General features: G+C 32.9%; 3 protein-coding genes across 4 annotated transcripts; 1 reads left to right on the top strand and 2 right to left on the bottom strand.

The window, feature by feature from the left end:
* Positions 1-128: 128 nt before the first annotated feature.
* LOC125062257 (thioredoxin domain-containing protein 3 homolog) lies at positions 129-9,416 on the bottom strand. Of its 2 annotated transcripts, XM_047668049.1 has the most exons (6): positions 9,261-9,416; positions 4,909-5,059; positions 2,929-3,112; positions 2,446-2,523; positions 1,913-2,002; positions 129-682 (listed from the first exon to the last, which is right to left on the bottom strand). In XM_047668049.1, exons 1-6 carry the CDS (start codon positions 9,275-9,277, stop codon positions 582-584), a joined length of 621 nt encoding a protein of 206 aa, XP_047524005.1. In that variant the 5' UTR covers positions 9,278-9,416; the 3' UTR covers positions 129-581. The 2 variants fall into 2 exon arrangements, with proteins under 2 accessions (XP_047524005.1, XP_047524006.1); XM_047668050.1 differs by lacking the exon at positions 2,446-2,523.
* A 2,222-nt stretch (positions 9,417-11,638) lies between these two features.
* On the bottom strand, positions 11,639-14,882 carry LOC125062261 (ubiquitin-conjugating enzyme E2 G2). Its single transcript, XM_047668056.1, has 6 exons — positions 14,698-14,882; positions 14,451-14,572; positions 14,302-14,383; positions 13,249-13,367; positions 12,809-12,949; positions 11,639-12,017 (listed from the first exon to the last, which is right to left on the bottom strand). The coding sequence occupies exons 2-6, from the start codon at positions 14,527-14,529 to the stop codon at positions 11,896-11,898; spliced, it is 543 nt and encodes a 180-aa protein (XP_047524012.1). The 5' UTR covers positions 14,530-14,572; positions 14,698-14,882; the 3' UTR covers positions 11,639-11,895.
* Positions 14,883-19,206: 4,324 nt separating this feature from the next.
* Positions 19,207-23,279, top strand: LOC125062247 (zinc finger protein 470-like). Its single transcript, XM_047668037.1, has 4 exons — positions 19,207-19,417; positions 19,978-20,118; positions 20,316-20,536; positions 21,251-23,279. Exons 1-4 carry the CDS (start codon positions 19,403-19,405, stop codon positions 21,972-21,974), a joined length of 1,101 nt encoding a protein of 366 aa, XP_047523993.1. The 5' UTR covers positions 19,207-19,402; the 3' UTR covers positions 21,975-23,279.
* Positions 23,280-23,529: the final 250 nt, after the last annotated feature.

Below are 23,529 nucleotides of genomic sequence, written 5' to 3'. Positions count from 1 at the left end.
ACGATAACAATATCATGGACATAATATCTGTCTCTATCTGAATCCATCGGGATCATTCGATACAATCAAAAATATGGCATCGACGCCGTGTTTCACACACGACGATGCGTTACATTAGAAAAACGAACTTATTTTAAATTATTTATTTTAAAAAACACTTAGAAATATAATTTACAAAATAGTAGGTATATAAAATCGCTAATTTATTGGAACTTATTGGTTACACAGACCATACATGGCAGTAATATTATCACTGCTATATTGCAGTAGGCATAAATGAGTATCCTCGGATAAGGATAAGGGTATTAATACATTCGATATAGATAAAAGGCATAAATTCAATTTGATAGTTCTAAACAATTTTAAAACTTTAAAAATTAATTTCTTTAATTACATATTTTTATTTATTTCAAAATGTTTAATTTTGACAGTGTGTATGATTCTAGAAAGGTAAGCCTAGACTTGTGGAGTTGTGGGCTGGTTTAATGTAGCGTTTTCGCATATAGGAAACGAAACAGATAATGAATAGGAATTTTTAAAGTCTTGGGAAGGGTTTGGGTAAGGAACAATAAGGCAAGAAACTAATTCCCACCACGTCTGAATTGTCTGCCGGTCCTCGTAGCAGGAGCGGTGTCATTCTGTTCTTCCACTGGTTCCGTCTCTTGGAACGGCTTTGAAGTCGCTGTAACAGATGAATATGGTTAACTATTACGGATTGGCCGGTGACCTCAATATAACTAATGTCGAAGAAGCATAATAGACCAATTCGCTGCACCAAAGTTCGCAAGTGAATAATATATTTATTCGGCTTAGAAAAGGTACAGATATATATAAACTTAAGAAGATTAATTTAAGCCACAATTCCAACAATTAAGTAATTCTCTTTGATATCAAGATGAATAAGCCTAGACGCTACACTTTTAGTAAAGCTCCTCAAAAAATATTTGCTTCTGTTTTATATAAAGGATTGATGTTAGTGCATTTATCGTCTATGTATCTTAATGATATTTGTTTTATTAATTGGAGCATAGAATACTTTTTACAGCTTAGAGACGTATACAACAAGAATTTCCACACTAAGCGCATTGCATAAACTGACCTTCGGTGTAAATTTAATGTTTCTATAAAATCTCGATATGACCAGAACCCCAAATCACTGCTGTAGGTGGTTGCTTAAATGGTTTTTGCGAAATCTAATTATATTTGTTGCACAAATTGACACGCAACGTTGCAAAGTATGTTATTATTTCGAATTTGATATCGAGCTACATTTTAGGTCAATTAAAATGTTTAACGAGCAATTATATTTATTTCCGAGCCGTGTTTAAGGAAGGAAGGTGTTTGGATGCATGAAGGCTAACGGCTAGTCGCTTATTAAATTTGTATTAATTATATTAGTCAATCTGGTGATTTATTATTTATTTAGCCTCTGATTGGCTGAAATATTATTTGTATCGGACTGGTAGAAAGAAAGCTGGTTATATCACCTAAGTTCTAACCTAACCTTTCATAAAAGTATCAAGGTTGGAATGTGATAGTCATAAATTATATTAATACCTACGAGCGTTTGTATGAAAAGATAGACGGGTTGGCCGCTCTTAAGTCAAAATTTTTACAAATTATCAACGAAAAATTTGCACGTCACTGTGAGTGGCGCGAATAAATTCATATAGTACATCATAAATAAACCGTTATTATTGTTATTATTAAAGTTTGAAAAAATATGTTCCTGTATAGAAAATTGTCTATCACAAATTAATTAAATCTCATGTTACCTTTGACGTAAAATTTTTTTTAAAGAATGTTTTCAGTATTTTTTTAATCAGTGACGCTAATAATTGCGATAAAATCAGCAGCGTTATGGTGTTTCAGTGATAGCCTTTATGAAGATTTCATAGAAGTTCTAACTTACGTCTTCCAAATCGGCTTCTGCTGGGCTTAGCAGGCGCTGGTGCATCTTCTGTTTTTGTTTCGCGAGTCCCTGTGTTCAAACGCTTTTTACCTGCAATTGTTATTTTTGTGTTAATCACGTGTTTATTTAATAAATAATATTTGATTGTAATAGGTATGATAATATTATTCACTACTGTCAAAACCTCTCAAAGCTTATTAAATTTTCAAGACAAAGTTGTGTCGGGAGTATTGTAATACTTAATATAATTAGGTATATATATATATTTTGGTGCAAATTCATAAATAGCATAGTAAAACACTAAGCTATAATTTTGCCGCAATATTAATTGATTTTTTTATTCTGCATTTTTTTTTCAATAAGTATTTCGTGCGGTCAATTATCCCCTGTTTTTAATAAGCGAATGTCAAACCCGGTATTAAAAAATATTGTCTAAATAAATATATAAATAAGAAGCAAAAACCTGACATAAAGTGAAATCGTGAATTAGTCTGTTTTATTTGGAATAGTAACGATAGTTACTAAGAACTTACTGAAGTTAGCTTTTACTGATGCTTCAGTTTGGTCATCCTGTGATTGGCTGGCGGCGGGTACTGAGTGACCCAATTTGGCTAAAAAACATTGTTTCAACATTCATTACCTTGAACTAAATTTATAACAATGAGAAGAAAAAAAAATATTGTATCAAAAGAAACCACTTTTAAAGTATTACACAATTTGTTTATTATTTTATGTATACCCACATGTAATATGTTTTATTTATGTCAACATATTAAGAAAAATTCGTAACCGTCTTTATTAAATACGATACATAATATGTAATAATTAAAACAGGTTGCAACATAATTGCCATTCTTCGTCTCTTATAACCAATATTTCAGTTAAATAAATTAAAATAATAATATAATTATATACTTGGGTAAAGATTTTTTAGTAAGATAGCAAAATTAATATCGGGAATGGCGTAAATAAGCCCCATCATTATATTCTGAAAATTACTTGGTTTAACACATTACCTTCCGCGGCCTGTGCTCGCCGCCTTTTTAAGGCTGCTAGAAGGTCAGTGTTGCTTCGGAATGGCCTCACTCCTCCTGCAACGAGCTTTTTACCCTCTGTGGAAGATGGGGGTGCTTCTGTAGATGGCTCGTTAGCTTCTGCTTCTGCTGGGTAGTCACCTTCCTCGTCATAATCGCCTTCCTCCTGAAAGAACATTCTGTTACTTAATATTTAAAAAAAAATAGAAATGGTGATATTTCCAAACATAATTTAATAGACATTATTTATTTCCATTCATACATTCCATTTTTACCTTTATGATTTAATTTATTTTATTCTCATTTCGTAAATCATCGACTTTCTCTCTTTCGTGTTTGCATTAACGATGCATTTATTTCCCCAGTCAAGTAAGTTATTTCCCCATTAAATAATAATTTGTCAAGTGTAAAGTGAAATATATAAGGTCACTTTATTAAAATAGTTTTATCAATTAGATAAATGTATATGTGACTATTAGTTATAATATAAAAATTTTACGATCTTAATAAATTGATTTCTTGAACGCAATTTCATATATATTTAGTTTTACGTCATGGCGCGGAGATTACAGACATACATTCCGATAGCGGTCGTAATTCCACAAAAACCAGTTCAATCAGTATTATTGCCTTTACTGTCGTTCGCGTAGAAATGCCAGAGGGAGTTGGAGGTCACTTGTGAAGGCAACTCGTCCATCGGGCGAACAGGGCGATCCGACTCGCCTTGGGCTAAATGATTCGAATGTCGCATACAAAAGGGAAATACCCATAACACTTATACATCACTCAATTAGGCAATGATCTGTTAACAATTTGTTCTTTAGCATACGGCTGGGTTTATTTCTGTATAATATAACAAATATACACCGAAAATTATTAAAATAATCATAAATCGAACATAATCATAACATATCTCGGAATTCTTGTAAATAACATCGAAAAAAAAGCGTTGCTACTAAAACCGTTTTTATATCATTCTGGGAAATGTCATGAGAATGTGATTAAAAGACATCTTTATTTTAAACTAACGAGTGATTAGAGTAAGGCTTTAAATGATATTCAAATTAAAAATATTATTTAAAAGATGTCTAATTTTAATAATATACACAAAATACAATATAATATAACAATACGAAAAATTGATATTCGTGATATAATGTTATTATTATATAAGTAGATCCTTGTTGGTTTTATAGTGACTGTCACTTACTGGTTTTAACACATGATAATTTATACGTAGCAGGAAATCAGATATTGTATATAATAATGATTTATAGATATATTTGAAAAATATTTACACAAATTTCTAACTTGATATAATTTATATTTTGCCCGCTGGTGCTTTGTTTGATATTATTCAATTCAGAAACAATTCAATGTGTCAAGTGAAGGCAAAATGGTTGCAGTTCTTTACAAGTCTTGTACGCCAAAACTTGGCGATTAAAAAGAGTGGTGCAGAGTTTTTTGCCAGTTCTTTTCGCCCGTTCCACACTCTTAATCCGGTCGTGAATGTATCTTTATATCTTCTTCTTTGTAATATTGACGTTCATAAGTGAAAATCATAAATATGATACAATTAATTATGATTTGATTCTATATACATTAATGTATAAGAAAAAACACTTTTATTTAAGAAGGGCAACAGATCTCTTAACAAGGCTTTCAAGCAACCCTAGATCAGATCGCTTATAAAACCTGAATAATGAAGCAGGCGCAGAAATCTAAGGCTAAGACCCACATATTATTTTAGCTCCATTATTATTAATTAGTACGTATTATTAATACATAATAATGATCTTCTCAGTTTTTGTCAGAGCTTAACCTAAACGGTACATAATATTAATATTTTTTTATGTTTGGTTAATTTGTCTATATCCATACAAATCTAATCCGCCGTCAGGTGTGATTGAGTAACGATTACGAACGTTACTTTCACTTTTATATACAAAAAATTAAGTATACCTCTGGCGCAGCTGTTGTAGTGGATGTTGTGGGTTTCCCTTTTCCTACTAAGCCTCGTTTGAGCAAACCCCTGGATGGGATTGCCCGGGATTCAGAATCGTCTTGTGGACGTGCCGACGTCTGCCATGCAAAGCAAACTAAAAGAACGAACCTGTAAAATGTATATACAATTATAATGAAACATATAAGTAACAGTTAGAGCTAACAACACTTACTAGACGAAATTTTTACTAAGCCAAAGCAATTGGCCACAAAGACTTGCTTAATTTAAGGTGATTTTCTTTATAATTTTCAAAACAAGGCTGAAGAAGATAAAGTTTTCCTGCTGTTAGTTGCCAATACAATGAAATAAACGAATATGAATTCTATACAAAGATCTATCGTTGCATATATTATTTCGTCAAGATGGTCAAGTACCTAATATGCTAATTCAGGTGACTGTAACATATAGATAATGCCAGTCCGTATCCGTATCGTTATGTAACTAGAAATCACGTGGAGCACTCAGGACATGACATTTTTTAATATTATCTCGTATAATATATATTACGTAATAAAGCTATCTAATTTTCATATAAAATATTAAATTGTCAATGACAAAAGAGTCAAAACTTACGAATATTCATTAAAATGATGACATGTCATAAAATTCTATGCAATTATTATGCCAGTTAAATGTCAGGGCTCTTTATTGGTATATAATATAAGAAATATCAGTGAAACCGCACGTGTTATTGTATGCTGGAAGAGATAATTCACGAATCAAGTTTTTGCAAACATGTCCTTGTACGTTCAACCTTTTAGTTGCCAAAGTAATCCTATGCAGGAATTTACGTAGTGACAACGATTACAACATCTTTATAAGTTTACACCTTTGCATGTATAACTTGTTATTATACATTGAAACCCACTATAGCGATAATTTTTAACAATTTAAACGGAGCAAGAAAAACAGTTTCAGTCATCGATTGTAATAGCGTGATGCATATCATTGTATTCAAATACGGTCAATAAATATTTCGAGGTTGGGTGAACGTGGCACGTCGATTAGAACCCTCGAGGCATGTATGCATAAGTGCTAACATACATAGAAGTGCGTGAGAGAACTGTCAATGGTTAAAGGTTAACTCGTTACTTTATACAGCGTTGAGTAACAGGTCTCGGTTTCAGGGTCAGGTCAGGTTGTGATAGCTAGATAAGTTCCGCATTCACTTCCGATTAAAACGCAACAATCTCCCTTAGCTTTCTCTATTTTATGTAATATATCACTATATCCAATGACAAGCATAGGTCGTGGCCCAATCACAGAATTGATCATTTCATAAAATGCTTATACATCATTGAATTGAATACAACGGGAAGTGAAATTTCAACGTATAGCCATATCATTTATGCAGGACCCGCTAGGTGTTTATTGTAAGCGATGGTAATAAAAATATACCTAATTTATATTTAATGTTTCGTTGTTCGATTTTGTAACAGGTAACTTGTAATTAATGTTCATGTTTTTAAGTGTGACACGTTGGACGAACTAACAGCCTGGTTGACCACTTTCATGAAAAGAAGAATTCTTTAAAATGTTGGACAACGACGCTACATTAATAACGTAAATCCAATCGTGAAGATATACTTGATCACGAGTACGAATTCGTGCCTTTATTAGCAAAATATCAATAAAACTACATTCTTGACATTATAGCTATGATGCGACTAGAATTTATTTTAGTCAGTGACTATACAATAATTGTTTCTGTATGCAATGTGCATTAGTTACTTGGATAAAATAAAATTGGTGTTGCCCGTCACGTCGGAAAAAGTAAAACTTTCTATGCTGTCGTTCAGTAGATCACAAGCATATGTACTGAATATTATATTAGAAACACTGCAATGACTAAAGGCCTGCAATTTTAAATTGAAAAGTGTAAGAATTGGGGTGACCTCGGCCTGCAATGCGGTAGTAGAACTACAACCTTTTAGATGACTGATGACGTATTTTATATCAGGAAGCCTTCTGCTAAACGGCTGAGAAGTGATAGTCAAAGTTTCCTGGACAGAAAATTCCAAAGGCTACATGATAATTTTAATTAAAAGATACAATTCGAAGATGGAACTATTGCCTCATGTAAGTTTGGATTCTAGTCTATAATCATTTACATAAAATCTAGAGCTTGCAAAAGTTCTCATTGTGTAGGCTATTGCGCGTGAATCTTCCCACAGCACATAATTGAGCTCGGGCAGTTAGTAAATGTTAGGGAACAATAAAAATAATGAGCCTCCAGTCTTGAACGTTAAATTGTTTGAATCAGAAAATGATGCAACATCTTCATAGCATGAGCGGATGCCATATAAACTTAGCTACAATAGAAGTTCGCCTAACTTATAGACAAATGTCAATCGTCTAGTTGTGTAATACCTATATTATTACAAAATGTCTTTCATGTTCGCTGTACGGGGTTGGGTAAGTGTGAGGTTTATTTGAGCGCATCTTTGTTGTCGCGCCTCCGTCTAGCGTACCTACATGTAGTTGTGTAATTAGGATTAGTAAGAAGAAATTTGCATGATTTTTTTTTATTATATGACTTTTAATAAGATTTCACGATTAGAAAAAATAAATGATTATCCTTCACTAATTAGTAGTGTTTTACACGGTACGATACTTTTACCTCGAAATAAACATTCAATTACCACTATATGTAACTGAATAATAATTATTGAGTCCTCGAAAATAACGAGAAGTAACTGTAACAGAATTTTAATACATTATCTTTTATTAATTGAGGCCAACTACTAGTAGTTGTTGCATTCATTATTTGCTGTTGTACACTTGAACACAGTGTTACGTTAAACATAAAGTTAATATTCACGAAACAAATAAACATGTAGGAAACAATATTTCTTTATATTATTAAAAAATACACTTCATTCTATGAATTTTTCGTAATATAGATAATAAGACATTTGTATGTGACCTTTCCGCGAATTCAGGTTACGTTATGTTTAAAATTATTAATGCATAATTTTTTGATAATTTATTGGTCTAATAAATATCAGTCTATTATAGATAATTTTATTCAAATATTCAAGCAGGATTGTGAATCGATCTATTTTAATGAAAGTAAGAAAGATCAATTTTAGAATGTTAAAATTGATGAGTCAGCTGTTGCTTAATTCGTAGTTTTGACCTTTTGGTACCCGCATATTTAACTGATAATATCTTCGTTACGTTACTATTGTAAAGTATATACTTTCAATAAGTTATAAAGAGGAACGTCAGTTTACATAACCACGCTAGATTTGATATGACAATATGAATGCCATAGTTAGAAGCTGTCTTATTTGACAAAAATAGAGGAACATCTTATTAATTTCTATTTAAATTTTCGTAAGCTACAACAGCAGCTAAATAATTCTCTATGACGTATTTCCTACGATCAGTAATTTGAATAAGTTTTTGACTTTTTAAATATATTTTGTAAAATGTAATTAATACAAATTTATACCGTGCAACATTGCTTATGGGTCCGCGTTTCTTTATGGAGTAATGACGTCAAATCTAGTTTTCTCAACATTTCAGCGGCAATCATTTTTATCCGTATGTAACTAGTACTTTAACAAAGTTGCTTAATCATAGGTCGCGCACTAAGCTTTCAATGTGGGTTCAATCCATTGAACCGGTTCTCAGTTTCGCCAAATAAATTTGAAAATTAATTGCTTTGTGCGTTACACTAGGTCAAATTGAAGTATGTAATTGAATTTATAAGTCCCAAATAATTATTATGAAATATATTGGCCGTACGTACAATATATTTGTTTCAATGGCCTCCGTACAACACTGACTTTTATTTCCTACTTGAAAATAGCCATAAGACATATCCTCAAATATTTTCATGATGGAGGATATATATACTGTCAATGCACATATGTGCAATATTTTAATTGTAACAATTTGAATTGTGAATAGGTAGACACAAATTAGGAGTGAAAGTTTAAATATTGACCTCTGATTCAACTTAAAATATTTAACATATTAGTTTTAAAAGAACTCGGCATGGACGAACGAACTATATCGTAATTTTAAAGTTTTGATAACGTACTAACGAAAAGGTGTTGAGCGCATAGCATATTTTTTTTAATGACCACCACTTAGTACTAAAATAAAAAAAACGATAATATCAAGTTACATACATTTCATTCTAATTCAATATCTTGATCTAACCGATTGTGAATGCTTCATTAGAATATTATGACATCGCAAATGCAATCGCCTAGCGGGGTCTACAAATCCGCTTTTTGTGCGAGTTCTACACGATACGTAACTGAATGTATAATATATGAAAATTATATGTACTTACAGGGGAAGAATCCTCATCTTGGTGAATATTTGCGGGTCTTGCGAAAAGCACTAATGTTGTTCCTTTCTCTAAGGAGCGTCGGTGAACAGGTCCGAAGCGGACGGCTGCCACGGCTGATCTGAGCTTTAACACTCAACACCAACACCTTGGATACTGACTTTCGGCGTCGTTGCAGAAGTTCACCCGTTCGCGCCGCCCCAACATAGCGCCTGCTTGTTATTCGGAGTGGCGTGTTCTCCGCTTCACATGCCTTACATACCATACATAACAACTACTTGGCATTTGTTTAACTTAGAATAGAACAAATCCTGTTGTGACGTATGGGTCAGGCATGTCCATTTCATTTGGTACCTACTAGCATTATTTTACTATCAATTCTGCTATTATAGCCACATAATAGGAAGTGGTATTGAATAAATACTTTTTATAAACAAATGAAGTGTTAATGTGGTAATAATACTAATTAAATAAGCAATTTTAATGTTATATTCATAACGATGGTTTGACAACGAACAAGAAGAGATTTCGGACGGTGACTACATTCTTTAATTGGACAAACCTTTTATTTCACTGCGCTAGCATTTGTACAAGTCTGCAGCAAGGACGAAAAATAATAATTTTTATGCTTACGACAGTACTGGCCTACATGCACGATGACACCAGATGGTAATATTCTCAAATACCTCATGATCATTTCAGAATAATTTACCAGAAATTGTTAAACGATATTACACAGATTACCTATAAAATACAGGATTCGTGGGACTAATACTAAATGTTTAACATTGTCTTGCAATTCTATTTAATAAAATGCTAATCAATTTGTGGTAATACGTAATCGATACTTTAAGGGTGATATTTAGAAACGAGACTGAGAGCGAACTATAAAGTATTTCATAGGCTCATATGAAAACCGAATCCAATACACTTCTGACGTAGGGGATTCAGACTAAGCGCTTAGACGCGTTCGTCTCTGAAACTTACCCCAAGCTCAAAATTATAATGAAGCATTTGCTTTTTGGAGCATGTCAGAAATGGCGCCGAGCATGTTATACGACTTAAGACAAAACGATCAACAACAACCAATACGGTTAGATAATATATCACCTTGATGACTGGCGTTCCACAAATGAGCGTTTTTTAAGGCAGTTTTTGCCACGCAACCGGCACCACCACTATGTTTAACCAGCTGCCCACTGAAGTATTTCCAAACCAATTCGACTTAGGGTCCTTCAAAAAAAGGGTGTACCAATTCATAAATGGCCGGCAACGCACTTGCGCGCCTTCTCGCAATGTGAGTACCCATGAGCGGGTATCGGTATCACGTAATATCAGGTGAACCTCCTGCCCGTTTGTCTAATATTACATTAAAAAAAAAATAACATGAGTAATTAATTATATGATGTTACTCGAGGATAATGCAACATTCTTACGTCGAAACAATGAAACAAACAAAAAACTCATTATAATAGTAAGTAGATAAAGAAATAAGACAATATTTTTAATAAAATATTTTATTACGCAAAACTGTCACCCACAATACAGACCCTATAGCCAGAATTATAATAATTAATCGTGAAAATTTAATATAAAACAACACAGATAATTACTTAAATTTAAAATTATTTTATTTAACAAAATTTTAGTTAAAATAAATATTACCAATTTTTATAGGCATCATTATTATATATCACTAAATAATTAATGACTAAATTATAACCCCCTTATTCATAAAAATAAAACATTGCACTCTCCTAGGTACGCTCAGTTGTGTTTTGAAAAGTACCATAACTTAAGTTAAAGCGGTGCAATTAGACTAGTATCTTTTTTTTATGAATAATGGGGGGCTCTAGTGTCTATGGTTGCTGATTATCCAAATCATAAATTTTATAGCATAAACGTTTTAACTTTATGACTTATCAGCTATAACCATATACTTATGACATACTAAGATTGATTTAAGGAGCAAAAATTTTACTATATTTTTTTAATAATAATTCACCTTAACCGCAACAGTCGCAGTTACAAGAAAAATTATCCAAAGCGATGCTTATGGACATGCAGTCGAAGAAAGACTTCTCCACTTAGTATGACCTGAAGGGGAAGATTCACAGTCGAGACTAGGCACTATGACGCTCGATTGTTAAAAACGTATTCAGTTTCCCAAACTAAGCCAAGTTTCGACTTTTAAATCATTCACAGAACTAGTTTTTTGCATCAGAATGACAATGGAAATTTATTATTTTATAAACTTGGCTGTCTTTATTGACTTTTTTAACTAATTATAGCACAGAACATCATTTTTAATATTGTACCCCGTCATCTGGGCATTCTTTTTTTAAAACCGACAATTTCAAATTGTTAAGACTTTTTTTTTATTTTCTAATATAACATCAAATAAATAAGAAATTGGACAATTCACCTCTTAAAGGGTACTAGTATGAAGGCCTGCCATTTAGCTATAGAATGTGGAATGTTTTACTAAGTGAAAGTGAAAATATAAATCTATTTAACTAGGTAATGCCAAGTGCACTATACAAATATAAGTATTGCTCATGTAACATCTTTTAAAATTATTAAGTTTAACAGCTAATAAAAATCTAGTAAAAACTTATATTTTGCCCTAATCTCCATGTTACAGAGGAGAAAGGTCTAGCGTTTTACGTACTAGCCTTTCAGCTATCGTGTTGAATTGTTCTCGATCCTCTCTCCACATTTTAGCCGCATCTACATTTGCACCACTTTCATCATTAGGTTCTGTAAATTTTTAATATAATTAGTAAAAGAAAGTTACATTACAACACGGGCAAGGCTCGCAAGTGCGTTGCCGGCCTTTTATAGAGTTGCAAAAGGATGACCTGAAATGAAGTACCGTCACGTCTTGCTGAGCATACCAAGCTTCTTAAAGGCGAGACTAATACTGGACATTTACCTATGTATACTGTAGTTTATATGTTTAAGCTAAAGCCGGTTGCAGATCGAAAACTAAGCTATGCCAAGGCTAAACTAAGCTATGCCAAGCAAGCTAGGCTAAGCTAAGCTAGAAATAAATAGCGTGCAGACCAACAACTAAGCCAAATCTCAGTCAGTACGGCGAAGGATGTGCAAAGGGTGTGCGGGGTAGCGGGAGGTGCTTAGCTTAGCTCGTGTAGCTGCGCATCGGCATACACAACTAACTTAGCTTCGCATATTTTAGTTAGCTCACATAGCTTAGTTCGCATAGTTTGCGGTCTGCACACAAGTATGTAAAACTGCGTCAGCTATGCGAGCTAAGCTAAACTAACTTAGCTTAGCTCTTGGTCTGCAACCCGTATAATGTTTTAGTAAATATCAGCTTTTTTCTAATTAGCGTTAGCGTTATATAATTTAGAACATTATTTAATATAATCAGATAGATAGTTTAGTATTCCATATTGGGATACTATACTTTTTTCCTAGCTCAAAATGCAAGCTTATCCTATGCTTGTAATTAAAATAAAACAAATATTATGTATTGTTATTAATAGACAATAAAGGATGATGAGTTAAAATAAAATAACACCAAATACCTGCTAACATACTGACAACAGAGAGCAGTATTTTTTCGACACTTTGAACGGGAGACCATCTCTCTGCACTTGTTTCATATCCCATAGGATCATCGCCAGGAGCATGGAGGATTGATATACAGACTCTACCATCGGCATATACTGAAATTATCAAATATAAAATAAAAATATTTGTTGCTAAGAATATGTATAATCTTTATTTTGCAAAAGTGCAGGTAGTGCACATCGATGTTACAACACGCATTGTGTTACTAATTAATAGTAATAATTTTTAAGATTAAAATAACCAAAACATGTAATTATTTTTTTCCTACATTGCAGTTACATTGGAATAAAAAATTGTGAGTGTTTACACCAATAATTTTTAAACTTTATTAGCATTTGAAATAAATTATAATAGGATTTTGATGATGTATTTATATGTTAAAATATTTACTTACTATTAGGATGAAACATTTCACATATGAACTGCATTTTAGGGGGGCTAAGAGGGTAATCTGGTGGGAACTGAAGTTTAGCTGGAAAAATACCACCTTCAAAGCATGTACCCTCTGGGCCACTGCAAATAAAAATTTTCAAAGTCATACAAAGCTTTTATCTTTTACCTTTCAAATTCCATGTATGCTCTAATAATAATGATATTCTATATTTTATAATATTTAGTAAATTAAAATATTGAAAAATAAATAATGTTAAATTATAAATTAAATTACTACTGTTACTACTTAATACTCAATGACCCGGTGAACTTCAAACAACATTTTTAAAATAGACCAACAAGTTTGGTCCTTATACTTCAGCTATGAAATACAAATTTTTGAAGGATTTTTTTTAAATATATGGCAATCAAGTAACAATTTGTTATTTCTAAAAAGGCAAGACATATTTTACTATACTTATTATTGATCATAATTAGCCATATTGGGCCAGCCATTCTTGACTTTCAGCAAGACAAATGAATAGCAACTCATTTTTAAATATTGAATATATATATTTTACAAATATAGTGTAAACTCTATGTAACAACACATTTTATAAATTTAAACTTTTTGTCCATACAATGTAATTTTTTTCATATACAACTCTCTATAATACCAGAAAATGCAGTCTCTTCAGCATCACTATATACACTGTAAGTGCAGATATTTATTATACTGTTATAATGTTATGACATCAGATTCATGTCTACAAGAAATAGAAATAAGCTAAATAAAGGTCAGTGTAAATTTTTACCATAAATACCTAAATGTCTCTTTATGCCATTTTATGTAAGGTTATTTTTAATTAAAATATCTACACTTATATACTTTTTTACAGTAACCCCTAAGTTACCTTTTCAGTCCACTTGGAGCCCACTATCAGAGAATGACAGTAAAACATTACCTATTCTTTACAAAAAAAAACTATACAGAGTTACTTGTTCTATTTTTAAATTGATCAAGGATGTAGAACAAATTTACTGCAAGTAGTATTATTGTTTGTTGTTAACTTACGTAATTAAAGCTTCCCATTCAAAGAAATTTTCTTCATTTACAGGACCAGCAATGATGCCTTCAGGAGGGTTCAGCGTGAGTTCTATTACATAAAAAAGAAATAAAGTTAAAGCCCAAAGTTAAATTTCACCGCTGTACTAACTACTTACGCTTGTATTCGGCCATTAGCCGTCGAAGAGCCGAACCAGCCATCATATTTTCCGTGTGACTTTTTACAGAGGTTCCCATAAAATTGCTTAACTTTCTTCTGCACAGCAGTAATTGACGTAAACTTTAAGATAAAAAACATTTCATATTATATAATAGTTTCTTAGATACGTAGACAATATTAAAAACAAATATGTTTTATCAATATTAGAAGGCTAAAAAGCTTGAATATGAAAATGTAAGTTGTACCTTGTGAACAACGTAGTGCGGTAGTCAATTGGTTACATTTGATGTATAACTATAATGTATATTGTAAACCAATTTGAACTCGAATTAATGTTTATATAGTCTGTTGATTAATTAAAATCGTTATAATATTTAGATTAAAATAAACACATATTGTAAGTTGTGACTTGTGACAGCACTCAGCAGTCAGGCGTCAGCAGGAGTCCAGACAGCCACAGATTACGTCACATCAGACTATCATTAATCGTTGACAGATGACGCATATAGACTATATAGTATACGTTAGTAATATGTTTACAAGCTTCATCTTTGGAAAAATGGCGGGAAGTGTCGAAGTAGGCGGGCGTCCTCTTGTTGGCTAAACTTTTGAAAATTAAATTAAATAGATATTACAGGATCAGTTAAGTTGTAAAGTGAAATATATATTAGTAGTTATTGTTTATTATATATAGTTTTAGTTTGTTTTCTTCGCCTTGTAAATAAGTAATTTCATTGTATTATATGAAATAGGATTTTTCTTTAGGCGTCCATTTTGGAGCCCGAAGACCCTGACATTTCTCCAGGTGTCTCATGTAGTTACGAAGGTTTAATCATAGATACAGACTGTTCGGAAAGCACAAAACCATGGTGGCAAAAGCATTTATTCCGACCTTCACTATCACCCGCATGGAAGTAGTGAGAGGTGTTCCATGTGGGACTGGGACGAGAAAGATATTAGGAAAATATTGAGCTTCATATTTACCCCACGCTGCATTGCCTTAATTGTTGCCGTTTTGGTCACACCAAAATGCAATGCAGAGGCACTCCAAGGTGTTACAAACGTGGTGGCAATCATTCAGGTATAAGCTGCGAGACTGAAAGAGATGATGATATGTGTATCTTATGTTCTGGTTCCCATTTCGCAACAGACAAAAAGTGCCTGGAGTACGCTAGGCAAAAAGCTATAAAAGAAACAATGACAAGAAACTCTTATCCAGAAGCCGGTAAAGTCCATCCACCTGTTTCGAAATGCCTTTTGCCTCATCGGCCCCTTCTGGTACAACTATTACTTATTCCAGCCCCGACAATTTAACAAGCCCATCTAAGAGTCCCACATAGTCATATAGGAAAACCGTTCCTATTCTTGAAACCTAAAGTTCGTCCCAGAAATGCTAGTAAGGGATACGATCAAAAATCGTAGGGATTATCCAAGATTACAGCAACATTCCTTCCTTTTCTACAGTTGTCTCAAAAATTACAATGATTTTTCAGAAATAATAACAAAGGATCTCATCATTTCTATAATTCAGTACATTTCACAATGTTACATAATTAAAATACCATCCAACGATGCAGCTTCTTAAAAAAAGTTTTTTAATTCATGGACAGTCAGAAACCAGTCTTAAAAAAGTGACATAATGTTTTAATTGAATGTTTAGTGTGGTTTCAAATCTGACGTTTGGTAAATCTAACACTTCGACTCTTATTCGTATGAGGCTGGGCCATGCATGCATTCCCTTGAATTTGGAAAGGCTTAATCTTTTGCCTAGAGACATGTGAGTGTGGCAATGACATTGGGCATTTTAATCATATATTCTTTACCATATCTTTTTTCCAAATTCCCTTCCAATAACACACTTCCTAACCTTTTGGCATGGCTGACGCCAAACAATGAAGGCCAAGAAATGGAAAAAATGGGAAAATCTTATGTAACGGACGTGATGTCGCCACCTGTCACGACTCGACTCCCCAGTCACATCCTGTCAAGCCAAGCTGCCCTGTTGACCGCCCCTCCAACTAGCCGCCATTCCTGCCGACTGCAAATGCCATCCACTTGGAGGGAATGAATCAATTTTAAGCCATAGCCAGCCATAATTAAACTGACTCTTTGAAAGTCGCAGCGCAGTCTGCCATTTTAATTTCTCTGTCAGTTATACTCAGAACTGGGATGAAACGACATCGACCACAAGTTTTTCGACCTCCTGACGAATCAATGTCGGAGGAAGATGAGGATACTTCATCACCGGCACGGAAGCTGCTCAAGAATCTGCTGGAAAATGAAGTAGTAAAGGCTCTACCTGACCTTCAAGATGACTGCGAATCACCAAATAAGTCAAAAGTACATCGTGCTGCATCTGTGATTCCGAAATTTGACCCTGATAGTGAGGAATATACGGTACAAGCATGGATTCAAAAAATTTAGCAAATCGGTGAAATTCACGGTTGGGACGATACAACCAAATCATTCTACCTACAAGATAAACGGTGAGGTCAAGCGAAGAAGTGGTATAATCGCCTGGAGGACTACACGTGGGAGCAATGGAAAGGGATGCTATTGCGAGTATTTTCTCAATATCGCGAATATGGAAATATGCTTGAAGAACTATTGCACAGGAGGAAGCATCCAACAAAGTCAATGCCAAATACTATCAGGATAAAATAACCATGTTTCCGATGCCAGTTGTCCGATAACGCCAGCGTTTCTCGCATTATTCGTGGTCTGTCGTTATCGCTACAGTGTGATTGCTCCCTACCTGATACGCGTCGTAGTTATAAGTGCGGAACTAGGGGACACATTGCTTCACTCTGTATTATGATAATCACGGATGGCAGAAGATATACCTCATCTGACAACATAAAAGAAGTAAATGTACAACGCCCTCATAGCTTAAGCATACAAAAAGGTAGTTGTCAATGGCTGGATGCCAAACGTGGACGTTAAAGCATAGTTTGATACCGGCAGTCAAGTCAGCGTGTTAAACGACCAAATATCGAACGTGTTGCCACTGGACGTCAAACCGACGAGTGTCATTTTGATTGGATTTTCCGGTGGACTTTAATTACAATTAGAAATTGACGGTTTTGCTATAAAATGCCATGCCTACTTGTCTAGCATCAAGATGGCCGATGTTCATATTTGGGCGAACAAGCAATAGTCCTCCTCTATGCACATTTCACCTTCACTTTCACACAATGCTCAATTTTATTTGCGTCTATGTCATACAGTCTTTTCTATTCCTTTGATGTCACTTGTATATTTCTTTGAAGCTAACTGTAGTGAACCATTTTTAGGCGTAATTGAAGAAAACATAGGTTTTTTACCATATACATGTTATGAACATCCACTGTCTAAGCATCACAGTATCTTTTTACTTGTGCATGCTTGAGCGATGATAAGACTTACAAATAGAATAAAATTTCGAATATGGACCATCGATTTAAATACCCTTATTTTTTGTAGATTGTACTCACTAAAAGAAACCGTGATAAATATTCCGTATCGCCGCACCAGCGATTTTGAGGCTGAATTTTTAATGACTTCGTCATGAGTTCTCAGCACCATAACTAGTGTTGTTATGAGGGCGCATGACCTTTTTTGCCAAAATCTAAAAGTACCCAAAACCGAATCAGAGCACCGCACTATCCACGTGGTCTTGTCTGCCTTACCCCTATAGGGGTATATAACAAATCGGAGGCGCGGAGGAAGAGCCTCCCCCACCCGCTGTAACAAAGCACAGGCATTATGCAAGCCGTAGCGGCTAAAGCCGAAGCTGCGGAGATTAGGTTAGTATATTAATGTTTTTTTTAAATAAATTGAATTTTTTTTTCATAACGCGACTGTAAAAAAAAGTCACCCTCAAAATCGCTCGTGCCGTGATACGGAATATTTACCGAAAGCGTTTTAGGTTGCGGAAGTTCCCTGGACTGGAAGCTTGTAGGCATACTGTATAAAAACACAATGGTTGACTCATCCGGTATAACTATATCCATGTCTACTAGTTTGTCCACAATATCCCTGAACTTATTTGTGCTATAATTAGTATCTTAATTTTAAAAGGGTTGCTCTCTTTGCTGCTCCTGAGCTTTGATATTGCTTTTAAGTTTTAACTAACACCAAACTTTTGATGTTCTACAGTATGTATTTTCATGTATTTCCGATAGTTATAATAACAGGAATAACTCTGATTTGGCCTATGCATCTTCTCTATTATATTTCAACTTGGTGGACGCATCGGCACCTCTTGGTCGTATTCTATTCCCGCATACAATGTCCCAACTCACATAAGCCCGCCTTTATAAAAGTTGCTGGAGCTTGTAAGCACTAAGTGACAATTTGACTTGGACAAGGACTCGATGTTATTTCGGATTCCAGAAGGTTTTTTTTTCAAACACTCTGCTACAAATTTTTATATTTGAATTAATTTATTACAATATAATATTAGGTATAAATTAAAAGTAATGTGAAACCTTTTATTTCGAATGTGACAATGTCAAGAAGATTTTACTTTTTATACATACAAAGACAAGACATTAGAAACAGCACTAAAAAGGTCAAAAGTTTCGTGCCAGCACTTATCAGCTACCAACAATTATTATCAATAAATTTTACAAATTGCAAAGTAAATAACGAATCTATTTAGTCTTTTAATTTACTTGCTTTGTAATTTGGTAAAATGCTGCTTGATGTAAAAATATTCTATGCCTGTGTTCGTTTGTTCACTGTAGCCCTATTCTTAATAATTAGTCTCTACTCTCTGGTTTTTTCCCGCCAGTTTTTGTAATGGCGGCTATCTGTTATCAAAATATTTTTAAGTTTATATGATTAAAATCATTTAAGTAACCGGTATTCGTATTGATAGTTATACAATTTAAATTTTATCTAAAGCAGTGAAATTGTTTCAACAACTTTTGGCTACGATTTATAATCTACGCTAATATATGCACAACAATGGAGTTTCAAATTGTTTGTTTATTTTGCTATACTTAAAATAATAAATTCACTCTTATAAAAGTCTGTAAACTTATACAGTCCTGTGATATATGTATATTGAAATAATGCATCTATTTAAATGTATATATGTGCTAATATACTTAAAACATATATGTATAAGTTTATAATATTATATGTATGCTATATATTACGATATATGCACACAATTTAGTCCCAGCATAGCTCCTCTTGTTGCTTTAAATACAATACTATGACTTTCGTGTCACTTTATGAAATAGATACATCATATTTGCCAGTAAGCACAAATGTTTCTTACATGATCTCTTAATGACATCATGGTAAATAAGTGTAATTCAGGAATATGACATGTAAAAGAACTAACATAATTTTAATATATATAAAAAGAAATAGAAAAATCTGTAGAAAGTCAATCTTTTCTAAATTTCAAATTAACAAATATAAAATAACTTATAATAACCTTAAGATGTCAATTCATATTATAATACTTTAAAGACAAATCTCTGTTTATTTTAAAATATTTCTTGTTTAATATGAATAATTTATTACCTTAGGCCCTACCAGGTTCATATGAGGTAGCATATGAATGCAGCATTTGTAAAAAAGGGTTCAACAATCTGTCAGCACTTGAGAATCATCAGCGTTTTACCCATTGTGATAAAGAAGAGACTGATAATAACAATTCTACAAATGAGGTATTTGTGTTTTGTCTACTAATTCTAATGCATTTCACAATTTATTAATTTTGGTTGTGTATTATATTGTTAATACAACATCTTATTCTCATTCCACTCATCTTAACCATTTATTAGAATATTAATTAATGAATAATTATGTCTATGCATCGAGTATGGTTTGGCACTCTTCATAGTTATGTAATCTTTTTTTACAGGCAATGAGGGACCTATCAGTATTTCATCTAATTCAATTAAAGAAAAAGCATGACTTCCCAGATTTCAATGTATATTTTTTAGATCAAAATAGACCAGGCTTTGATGTAAAAAAAATATATCTTGTTGTTCAAGGAGATGATAAAAAAACAACGACAATGAATTTAGAAGAATTTATTCAAAAAGGAACAATCCTGTCTAAAGCACCAGTTTCTAACATAAGGTATGAAATTCAGTTTCTACAATTTTGAAGGGCTTTTTATATAGCAGTTATGCAGTTATGGCAGTTATAAAATTAAATAGGGAGGAATAACACCATGTCTTCCCTTGGCCATGCTAGGACAGTTTTTTAATAACTGGTTAGGTGTTTGCCTATATTTGCTTTTCTATTAAACAGCGCCAAGTAGTATTTATGAAAAAATATATTTTTCTTTGTATGGAGGAGTATGAGATTACCCAGTAGTCCAACACCTACCAAGTCACGTGACATGCATGAAGAGTTAGAGCGTTTGTCGTTTGTTTAGAATATTCTGCCGGGGCCGATACATTACGTGCATGCCCTAATACAAAGTTGCGTTTCTTCCAATATTAGATAATTTTAGCAATGTAGCCCAATAAGCTAGGATTTAGGAAGTATTTAAAAAAGAAATTTGATACCAAATCAAGCTCAACGGAAGACACAGCCACTCAATCACACAAAGTTTATTTAAGACCCTGTTAAAACGTTCTAGTGAAAAAAGTAGGGATGTGCTCTTCCGTGCCTAACACGTTCATAGCACGCTCATGGTATTAGAAGTTGTGGTGGAAGCACTTTAATTCCATAATATAATATAGCAAATCATAGGAACATATTTCGTTGTTTATATGCTGACCAAATAGAAACACTTAGATAAATAAAAAAAATTGAAATATGTAATTCTAATATTTTATTCGCCAGTGGTCCCTTTAAGTGCACATGGATGTCTATAAATCACGGAATGGAATGTGGCGAGATTTTTTTAAATTGTTGCGAATATTCTATTCACCACCGTGACAAGCATACTAAACGTAGAAAGACCACTGGGGCCTTACGTTGTCAAGTCTGTGAAAAGCTTTTAGAAAGCCCCAATGGACAGAGTCCGGCCGTAGAATTCCCATGCCACTTGTGCGGTCAGGTCTTTATGAATGCATTGCAATTGGAGGTCCACACTAAAGGTTATCACACGAAAGTGAAGCCATTTAAATGCTCTATTTGCGAGAAGCGATTCACTCAATCAGGTGGGCTGCAGCAACACATGCGCATGCACACTGGGGCACGACCATACAAATGTAACTTCTGTAACAAAGGTTTCACCCAGAAAGGTGGGCTCGATCAACACCTTCGTACGCATACAAAGGTTAAACCCTTCAAGTGCATTATATGCAATAAAAGCTTCTCCCAGTCAGTACACGTACGACAGCATATGCGGACTCATACAAACATCCAGCCTTTCAAATGCAACGTATGTGAAAAGCGCTTTAAACAAATAAGCCACCTTAATTTTCATATGCGTTCCCATGTAATGAATAGTATGTCGGACCCAGGGGATTTGTTAAATTCGATAGAGCCTATTCAAAGTGATGCCATGTACTACTCGGGACGGCTCTCGCCTAGTATGTTTATTAATACAGAACCTAATTAATAAATACAATTTAAGCTAACATAGATCAATAGTTATAAATGTAAATTGAAAAAAAAAAATGTTTTAAAATTAATTTTTTGCGTGCAAAAGTTAAGAAAATTAAAATTTTCTGTATTTTTTTAAATTATTTTATTTTAGCAATTTAATGTTAGTCTATTAAAAGTATATATATATATCTAAGTAAATAGTTGACAAACTGCCTGTTATAGTTTTTGTAATATAAGACTGATCTATTACCTCTTACGATACATACATATTTTTTAAAGTTTAAGTATGCAATCTTATACCTGTTGATTAAATTTAGTGTTTTTGATGGTAATAAACTATTAGTTTAAAAATGTTAGTACTATTTAATTTATTTACGTTTATTTTAGTTATAATAGAAAAATATTGTTATTCGATAACATATTAATTCTTGTCGCAATACTGTTGTGATTGAACTATAGTTTAAAAATGCGTTTTACTCAAACTCAAGTAGGTGCTTAGTTGAATTTGTGTTGCTGTTCATATTATTATGTAATAAAGTTAATTTTTATTATTTGCTATTTAAAACACTATCAATTATCAATTAAACCTTCGGTTTTGTGTTTCTTGTCTTTAATTCTATTGTTTTGTGACATTAGCAGCCGTTTTTTTTAATGATCACAAGTACAAGTATAAATTTAGAGAACGATGCCACTCAGCTACTTGTTTTAAATCCTGATAAGTTAACGACTGATTTTAAGAAACATTACCTCCACTTCTACGGACTTCCAATTAGATAGAGAGATATATTGTTATGGTTAAATCTTTAAAAAATGCCGAATCAGAGACTTCTTTGAATCTCATCTTTACCTTGCATGGAATCTAAATGTCTAAATGATCAGTAAACTTTTTGAACATTAAAATTAATTGTTATTTTCTATAGATACATAATGTTATAATCTACCATTAGAAATTCTTTAATAAGGACCCTGAGTAGGGTTGTAAGACTGATTTTTGTCACGTTTAGTATCGTTGTTAACCTATGAAATATCTTTAGAACCTGTTGGTATTATTAGATTATAAGAATAAAAATTGTTATATTATTTACCACAATCGAACTATGCACTATTTTGATTCTAATATAGTAAAAGTGATGTAAATACTTCTTAAATGTTTGTGCAGTTGTGTGAGTTTTAGTTTGGCCCCTTTATTAAATTCAATAAATGTGATTTCTAGTGTTCTTTTCAGAAACAATAAAGCCATAAAATAATTAGTGTTTTATTTAAGTAATTCCAGGACTCTCGAATAACTCTTTCGCTCTAACCGAAATTTCCTTTAAATACATTCTTTAGCAAAAAATATAAACGGGCATCTAAGGAAATTTGCTTTATAAAGTTCATTTTAATGGAATAAATAAAATTTAATTAATTACTTATAATCGTGTAAATGTTTTTAATTAATTTTTGAAGAATTCTTTAAAATGTGCACGGCCATAAAATAAGAAGTCGTCGGCAATAAAGAAAAAAAGATTTTTTAACTGTTTAATTAAATAAAGTTACAAATGTTAAACATTTAATAACGACTGCTCAAT

Source organism: Pieris napi, chromosome Z, assembly GCF_905475465.1.
Source record: "Pieris napi chromosome Z, ilPieNapi1.2, whole genome shotgun sequence".
Taxonomy (NCBI): Eukaryota; Metazoa; Arthropoda; class Insecta; order Lepidoptera; family Pieridae; genus Pieris; species Pieris napi.
The sequence above is the reverse complement of the archived record's forward strand: the minus strand, read 5'-3'. Positions and strand labels throughout refer to the sequence as shown.